This window comes from Colias croceus, chromosome 5 (assembly GCF_905220415.1).
Source record: "Colias croceus chromosome 5, ilColCroc2.1".
In the NCBI taxonomy this organism is placed as follows: Eukaryota; Metazoa; Arthropoda; class Insecta; order Lepidoptera; family Pieridae; genus Colias; species Colias croceus.
In genome coordinates, this window is record NC_059541.1 from 9,337,687 (window position 1) to 9,346,827 (window position 9,141).

General features: G+C 31.2%; 1 protein-coding gene across 1 annotated transcript; it reads left to right on the forward strand.

Moving 5' to 3' along the window:
• Positions 1-476: 476 nt before the first annotated feature.
• Positions 477-8,126, forward strand: LOC123691922 (cytochrome P450 CYP12A2-like). The gene is made up of 10 exons (XM_045636512.1): positions 477-529; positions 832-953; positions 1,123-1,256; positions 3,544-3,662; positions 4,394-4,510; positions 4,921-5,199; positions 5,472-5,628; positions 5,970-6,179; positions 7,398-7,569; positions 7,972-8,126. Exons 1-10 carry the CDS (start codon positions 477-479, stop codon positions 8,124-8,126), a joined length of 1,518 nt encoding a protein of 505 aa, XP_045492468.1.
• Positions 8,127-9,141: the final 1,015 nt, after the last annotated feature.

Genomic DNA, 9,141 nt, shown 5'->3' on the forward strand with positions numbered 1-9,141 from the left:
ATTTGGTAGCCTGTATACATTTTGAAATTAGAATTTATGCAATTCAATCAATGAATACTTTATGAAATTTGTAATTTCATCGATATTCAAATTCATTCCAAAAGCATTCCAATTACTACTTCGTTTGTTTATCGTTCGTAATAATTATTATTCTTATTTCTAAAAAAAAATAATGTCAAGTATCACTACCCAATCGAAAAAGTTTTTCTCTGTGTTAAATAGAGCTGTAAATATAGCATACAATTTTACACAGAATAGTTCATAAATTACATAAGAGTCACACATTATTAAAGGACAATACCTGTATAATTTAAATTCAATTATTTATTAATTAATCACTATTGATCTATTATGTAAACTGCAAAATTTTCAAGGCTGATAATAATTTATGTTTGATCAACTGCATAAAGGTTACCACTGAAGAATAAAGTATTGTTAGTTTATTTTTAAGTATAGTTTGCAATGCAACTAACGAAATGTTATCAAGAAATACAATTTTAATTTTGTCTGACACAAAAATTTTTGCAAGGTAACCAATTTTACAATATAATATAGAGTAGGTATCTTATTTTAAGAAGATTTTTTTTTAACATTAAGCACTCAAAAAATGTTTAAAATAATTCCTAACAGCTCTATTTAACACATAACTGGCACTGAAACGTGCTTGAACGCTATATTTCAAATAAAGAAAAATAATGATAATAATTCCAAATTCAAAGCTACGCATTACCCGCCTTAAATCTTCAGATGAAAGTATTATGAAAGTTTAATTTACATTTTTTAAATTATATTTTTTGATATTATACCAGAAATTCATTGCATATTTTACAGGATAGTTGTATGTAAAATTTCAACTAGCACTAAACATTTTCAACATTTGAAGTCATGGAAAAATATACCGGGACCATCATCCCTTCCTATTATAGGACAATTGCATCATTTCTTTCCCGGAGGTTAGTATGTTGATTTATATCTATTTAATTTGTTAATTCATAATATTTTTTTCATGTGTGAAAGAACACGTGAAGATTTAGAATAAATTGTTTATATATTTTACCAAGTCTGTATAAAAATAAATAATAAATTAATGACGTTATGAAAAAGTGTTTGTTTTTTCAATAGGCTCTCTACACAACTGCAATGGCTACGAGTTTCAGGATAAGCTATATACAAGTTACGGGCCTATTGTGAAGCTTAACCAAATATTCGCTGGAAAACCTGGGATATTCCTCTATGACCTTGACTCGATTGCACAGGTATCAATTAAATTATTAGAACTCTAATGTTTATCTTATTTTACTAAATATAATCATGTTTATCAATTATATTCCAAACATAGGTAAATATAGTACATTTCAATGGCGATTAGGACGGCTAGTATATTTTATCGATATTCAAATAATAGTACTACGTATGGAGGAGACACCACGAACAAAGTCTGTGCGCCATTTTTTTTGCTCTAACTAAGTTTTAAAAATTATTATCTAGTTAGGTACTTACCGATGAAAGTTATTCCTTTGCACTTTTCCGTATTATTTGTGCAATATCGTAACACACACGAAGGCATATTTGATGCGTTTCACTTTAAAAAAAATAAAAAATGAGCGTGCAGTTACGCCATATGGCGTATGTTGAGCGGAACATAAGTGATGTAGGCGGTGTCGTCTCCATATGTATATCTCAATGATTATAAAGTATTATTCGTAAGTAGTAACTGACCCGATCATGGATATTGTTGCTAAGAAAAAAACTATACTGTTCTCTTGAATAATAATAATTTTTTTATTTAAAATATTTATCGTTGGTCAACCAGGCGAAACCAGGACAAGCTGGTGCCTGGTAGTATAATATGTATATCAAGCTTATGTTTAATCTTAAATTTGCTGTAGATAGATTATATATTCTGAATATCTTAAGCTGATTAAATACTCTTGCTTATGTAAATAATGACTTCATAAGAAATATTTTGCGATGAAAATGTTATCAAAACAAAGGTTGTCAGTTCTAATTAACAGCTCATCCATACTAATATTATAAATGCGAAAGTAACTCTGTCTGTCTGTCTGTCTGTTACTCAATCACGCCTAAACTACTGAACCAATTTGCATGAAATTTGGTATGGAGATATTTTGATACCCGAGAAAGGACATAGGCTACCTTTTATTGCGAAATATGTACCACGGGCGAAGCCGGGGCGGACCTCTAGTATTTAATATAGAAAATGATATTTAACTTGAGCCAAAAGTTCATAAAATAGTAATTGCTATGTTCTGGCATAACACGCCCATATTGCAAACTGCATTCTACCTTAGAGAGTAATTTCCCTCGAACTGCATACGTTATTGCGAGATAGCACTCAAATTACAACAAGAGTGGATTGCTTGTTAGTTTTTCATAGCGAACCTAAAATTCATAACATTGGCTAGAACTTATATTAATATTTGTTCCCAATCTAAAATCACTCATCATCACCAGCCTATTTAATATGGTCCTAATGCTTGATAAGAGGTTACAAGCGTAGAGTGAACAGGTACCTTCTAGGGAAGCGCGTACCATCTTAGACCACATCTCAGCTTAACATCAGGCGAGATTGTGGTCAAGCGCTTCCCTATCGACAATAAAAAGAAAAAGGCCATAATCCAGCACCCTGGCCATGTTCGGATTGGTAAATGTCACATCGCACATGTCGTCTAGATGTTGATCTTGTCTCACGATGTTTTCCTTCACCGTTTCGAGTAGTGATGATGTTATCTACATGTACAGATAAATTTTAAAATCAATTAATTTATTGCATGCTCTCCTGTCATACCTCCGACTTATAAATTTCATAGTCACCTTAAACACTATAATCAGTATAATATTGCCTTAAATGAGAGTGGTTATAGATTGGTGTGTCGCGAGGAACATAAATTTATGAAATGGAATGGCGACACCAAGTGCGAATCATAGCACATTTCTCTTTGGCACGGTTAGGAACGTTTTAACGTCAACAGCGCGAAATTTACAGAGTACTACCTACCTACCTAATTTACAGAGTAGGTAGAGGTACCATTTGCTTTTTGTACATTAACGAAAGTTTTCCTTGGAAGCCTAAAAATTTATTTGGTCCTATAATTTTAGGACCTAACTTTCAGGACCGAAATAATAAAATATTTATTTGAGATAATAATAGTCGTTCTATAGTTCTACAATTATTGATTTGAAATGTAATTCTTTATTTAGATCCCGAGATAGACCTGCAATGTCGTAACTGAAATAATTCAGAATTCATCGATATTATTAAGCAGTGGTCGCTAATTTTGCTAATTCTTAGCTAATTTTGTTGCAGATCATCGTAGTTGGTATTTCAATATTTCTGATCTCAAGAAATTCAAACCACTTTATAATACTTAAGTATTGAGTTGGTATTGAGCTTCCTTCAATGGTTTTCACAACTTTCATCATTATTCAAACAAAACAAAACATTATTCGTTATTCTTCGTTCCATTTTCAATATTGTTCTTACCAAACAATAATATCCATTCTAAATTATTTCTTTTGTAGGTTCTTAGAGGCGAAAATTGGCTGCCTGTTCGACCTGGATTTCAAATTCTGTATTATTACCGAAACTTTTATAACCAACCAAAGGGAGGAGCTAAAGAACCAACAGGCTTGATTAGCGAGTGAGTTCTTTTTTCCTACTTACCTGAAATGATAACTGACAGATTTTTATTTATATTACTGATTATCAGTATGTAGTTAAATTGATTTTCATTAAATTGATTAAATAAAAAATAGGTATTAAGTATAGTACTTCAAGAATTTTTAGAAAATAGAAATGCAGAAATACTTATATTTCAGATATTAATACAAAATCTGCATAAAAAGTAACTAATTCAGACAATACACAAATCATTGCAAGTAACATCGTACCATTTAACACCTCTTCTGCTTATTAAAAGTATTATCCTGCCTTTTAATAAAACAGAGCTCTTTTCCCAACCTTTGAATAGGGTATCTCTAAATTTGTAAACGCGGCACGTAAAGGGACTGCCTTTAATTCCCATGTAAGACTAAAATTACAAGAGACCCTTTTTCGCGGAAAATGTAAACAAGAATAAGAAACGTGGAGAGGTTTTGAATAACGTAAATAATGGTTACATTCTTATAGCAAACATCGTGTTGAGTCACAAAGAACATCAATGGAAAATGCAAAAAAGGCCCGAAAATTTTAACATCCCTAATGTAATGGTTTGCGGTTGTAAACATTATTAGTACTTTGTAATAGAACCAAGAAAGGAATACTTAAACTTACGATTATAGTAAATTTTGGCGATTAAAGGATTACATTTAACACGAAAATAGTTCATTTTTTATTCATTTATCCATAGATACCTACATGTCTTTTTTCTAGTCATGGAGAGAAATGGAAGCAAACCCGCTCTATGGTGAATCCCATCGTAATGCAACCTAATATCGTCAAATTGTACAGTCAAGTCAGTGCCGAAGTTGCTGAAGATTTGATCAAAAGGTAGTAATTCCATTTCATTGAATATAAACTGAGTTTATTTGATCAAATCAATAAGACATCAAGAAACTAATTGATTGTTTTTAACTTTGAACAAATTTGAAATGGGTGTCTCTACATCATAATATATTATTAGTAGAACATAATGCTCTAAGACATAACCTATAAACACCCTAAACTTATAATATCCTCAAAATTATAACTATTACAATTTACAAAATGTACTCCACTTATAATTATGCATTACATACATTATCATGTTTTATACAGGCTGCTATGATCAATTGAACTTATAGTTTATTCATATGCTTCTACATTTAGCATACCTTGTATTTTGCGGACACTGTTTTTACAAAGTGTCCTTCAATAAACACAATAACTAATATTCTTTATTTCACATAATATATACTCAGGCTACGTAAACTCCGTGACGAAAACAACATGATAAAAGACAATTTCGACTACCAAATGAACCTCTGGGCCCTCGAGTCGGTCAGCGCGATCGCTCTTGGAGATAGACTTCACGCGTTAGACGATACTTTAGCAGACAACTCTCCTGCTAAACAATTGATTAATTATGTACATGAGTTCTTTTCTATTGCTGAGAATTTAGATTATAAACCCAGCTTGTGGAGGTATATTTCGACCCCGTCGTTTAAGCGGGCTATGAAGGTCTTCAGCAGTATTGATGAGTAAGTATTTAGCTAATGAATGTTTGTAGAAATGTAAGGTTATTTATTTATTTATTTATTTAACAGTTTTATGTACCATTACAAATTTTACAAACTATAATATTAAAAGAAAAGGAAACATTCACAGCACATTCAAGAATGTGCCTTGAAATGTCATGAAAGATTTCGAAACTTTTCTGATTGTATCACAATGTTACAGTCTCAAAGTCGAATGACTATTTTCCGTCAAAAGCTTTCATAGAATACAATACTTTATCGACAGCACCTTTCAGGATAACACTAGGCTTTGTTAAAAAGGCCAGAGAGGAATTGAAAGGGAAAGGTGAAAAGGCCGAAGATCAAAAAAGTGTTCTTGAAAAACTACTGGAGATAGACGAACGGATTGCTCTCATAATGGCCAGCGATTTGCTGTTCACTGGAGTCGATACGGTACTCGATATATCACTTTAATTGTGTTCATTTATTACAGTTTTGTACTTTTAAATTACACTACTTTAACTGTAAACAATTACAGAACATAAGTGATATAATTGTATGTGATTAACAAGACAAGGGGAACAGCCAAAATCGACGCATATTATACTATTCGTTTACGTACCTAAAGTAATTAACTGCACAAATAAAAAATTATGGGACACTATATTAAGTCACTTTACTTACAGATTTTAATCATCGAAAAACACTTATTTTATTGGTAGTAAAGTTAATCTATTAATTCCTAAAAGTAATTCTATTTAACAAACAAATTAATAGGAGTAATGAATCAACAGGTCGGTAACACAATGAGCGCAACCTTGTACCTCCTCGCGAGTAACCCGGAGAAACAAAACAAATTACGGGATGAAGTTCTCTCCGGGAATGAAAAGAAATATTTAAAAGCTTGTATAAAAGAGTCAATGAGAGCGATGCCTGTAACGGGAGGGAATGCAAGACTCACTACTAAGGAATATAACATTTTGGGCTATAAAATACCTAAAGATGTAAGTATGTTTTATATCTTAAATTTTAAGAAGATTAGCAATTTGGTTGCACTTTTTTCAGTAGGTACATTGACATTTTTATTTCATATTTTTTTAGAATATAAATAATATCGTAAATTAAATGTTCACTTACATTAACTTCAACTTACGGAACATTGGAATGGTATCAAAATCAGTAAATGAAAAAACAATCCAATTATCGCATAAAGTCGCTCTAATTATACAAGTCTTCTAGACGAAGCTTAGTATTAATACATTTCAGTCTGACAGGATAATTAAGATCGTCGACGTGACTATAACAAGAAAATATCAAAGCAACATGTTCTAAACTAATTTACATCATCCCACTATTGAGACTTCATTTCATGTTAAAGGAGTTGGCTTTTTTCTAAAAATACCAACTTCATTACGCTCAAGAGCTAAGCTGATAAAATAAAGCGCTTTGTGAAATCTAAACTACATTGAATCGTCTTTAAACAATTAAACCCAAGAATCAATTTAGTGCGGACTTCTGAGAGGCTTCGACTAAAGTGTACTCAACACTTAGTGGATGAACCCTATAGATTCAAATTGTACTTTGAGTGAACACTATATAACTTTTCTAAGTCCATTTCACTTAAACTTGAATATTCGTTTCACCTTTACTGACGAGACTTCTTTGTAAGATTTTTTCTTATCAACAAGTTATTTTCTTTTCAACTTTATAAAGGACCTGTCAATTTTAAAATCATTTTATCGCACAAAGAGAGCTATGAAAATTTAAAGGTAATATATTTTCACTTCGAAAGTTTTTAAAATTGTATTATAAACTTCACGTCTACTTCATTATGCAAATATATTAAGTTCTTTCTTCGCTGCGTTTTAACAGAAATATAAAAATATTTTGTTAATAAAAATAATATAAAATTTTGATAGTTACAGTAGTGACTAGCTAGTGAATTTTAAACTAAAATTTTCATTATCAAATGAAAATTATGCAGTTCTCATTGTTTTAACAATTTTCCTTTCCCATTTTGCCTATAAAACTGAAATCATATTTGGATGTACCTAATTGGCAAAATACATTTATATAAGTATGATATGGTTTTTGGCATATCTATTATTATCATTGTATGTTTTTATATGCATGACCACATGAGTAGTAGATACCTATGTAATATGTATATTTCATTGAGAACCGAAACAATATTATTAAATCAATTTTATTGCCTTTTACAGATGTTTCTAGTATTTCCTCATCAATACCTTGCTAAAATGGAAGAGCAGTATCCTCGAGCAAATGAATTTATTCCGGAGAGATGGATCGTGGATAAAGACGATCCCTTGTATCATGGAAACGCGCATCCTTTTGCGTACAGCCCTTTCGGGTTTGGAGCTCGAATTTGTATTGGTAAGAGTACAATGAAATGAAATGAACGAATGAAATTTGTTTATTATGGAAACATAAAAAAGATACAATGAACATTAAATAAGTAGGTAGTTACTTAAGTATACACCAAGTGTTAAGTGTAAATATGGTATTATACAAAAATTGCTCAGAAAACAATATTAATTTAAATTTATACCCTCATAAATAACTAGCTGATCTGTCGAAATTCGTTTACCTCAATTTTCTCACCTAATTTTTTCAGTTTAATTTATTTATCTGGTATTTATTAGACCCAACATATTTTATATCTGTTGATAAAGAACATGAATTTCGTCTATCCTTTCTTGGATCATGCATATTGTTTCCAATCTGTCTTGTTTTCAAACGTATACTACAGACAAACTTACTCATCTATTTACATAGGTCGTCGAATCGCCGATCTGGAGCTAGAGACCCTGATATCCAAGATGGTGGAAAACTTCCAAATCAGTTGGGTCGGCCCACCGCCCACCATGTACCAGAGCTCTCTCAACTACTTCAAGGGTCCATTTAATTTTGTCTTCAAGGACTTGAAATAATGAACAATTATTGATTTAGTAAAGACATTTATTAATTTTATTGATTCAATGAATAAATATTCGAAAGTGGCGAAATATGTTGTTTCATTTTATAATTTATTGAAATATATACTTACCCAGATATCCAAAAAGACGAAGGAGACTCCCTGCGGAATAACTTTAATTATGTAATTTTTAAAAATGGATCGTCGATGTGTACAACCTGAAAACAACATTAAAGATTTAAATGGCATCAAAATTTTCTTAAAACTCATATTGTAATTTTTCCTATTTACACATACATACAAATAAAAAAAAATCATAAAACACGGAACCGCACAGTAATCCTCTTTTAAGGGCCAGCGCTCTGAGGCATGTGATCTGTCGATATCCTTCGGGGATTGCTGTCACAACGTCATATTATCGATAATAATAATGAAAAAATATGGAAATACGTTTTTATCATTATTGGTTATTCTAATCCTCTTTATTATTCAGTTCGTTGTTTTAATGCTTGATTTTTCATTTTTAGTAGCAATTATATATATGAATGCTCATTTTACATATTAAACTAACATCAAGCTTCTAAAACAATCGAGCATTTATTACTTTTGTAAAGGTGTTCACTATTCGTATCCGTTTATATATGTAATCCTATATATTTGCATACCACACCTTCAGAAGCCAATATATCCAAGCAAACATACGGATTAATAATGTTAGCTTACGTAATTAGAATTAGCATACTGCCACCGACCCTTATCAAAATAAACAGTATCCACTTCTCAAACTATATTTCCTCTAGATTTGTAGACGAAGTTCGTGAAAATCTAAGTCTCTACGTCAATAGTTTTTCTACGTTAAATAAACGCAATCTGCAATGTAAATACTAAATAACATTATAGAACAGCTAGCTTTGTGCATCTGAAAATCTGCATCAAGATTACCAGAGGTATTTATTTATACAATCTAATCGCTCAGCTAAACCCACCGGATCCCTTTGAGAAAACCACATTGTTATTTAAATTATCACCCG

Coding starts and splice junctions, on each gene's coding strand:
- LOC123691922 (XM_045636512.1), top strand. CDS start 477: ATGTTATCAAGAAATACAATTTTAATTTTGTCTGACACAAAAATTTTT. Junction 3,663..4,393: donor CCAACAGGCTTGATTAGCGA/GTGAGTTCTTTT, acceptor TCTTTTTTCTAG/TCATGGAGAGAAATGGAAGC. Junction 4,511..4,920: donor GCTGAAGATTTGATCAAAAG/GTAGTAATTCCA, acceptor ATATATACTCAG/GCTACGTAAACTCCGTGACG.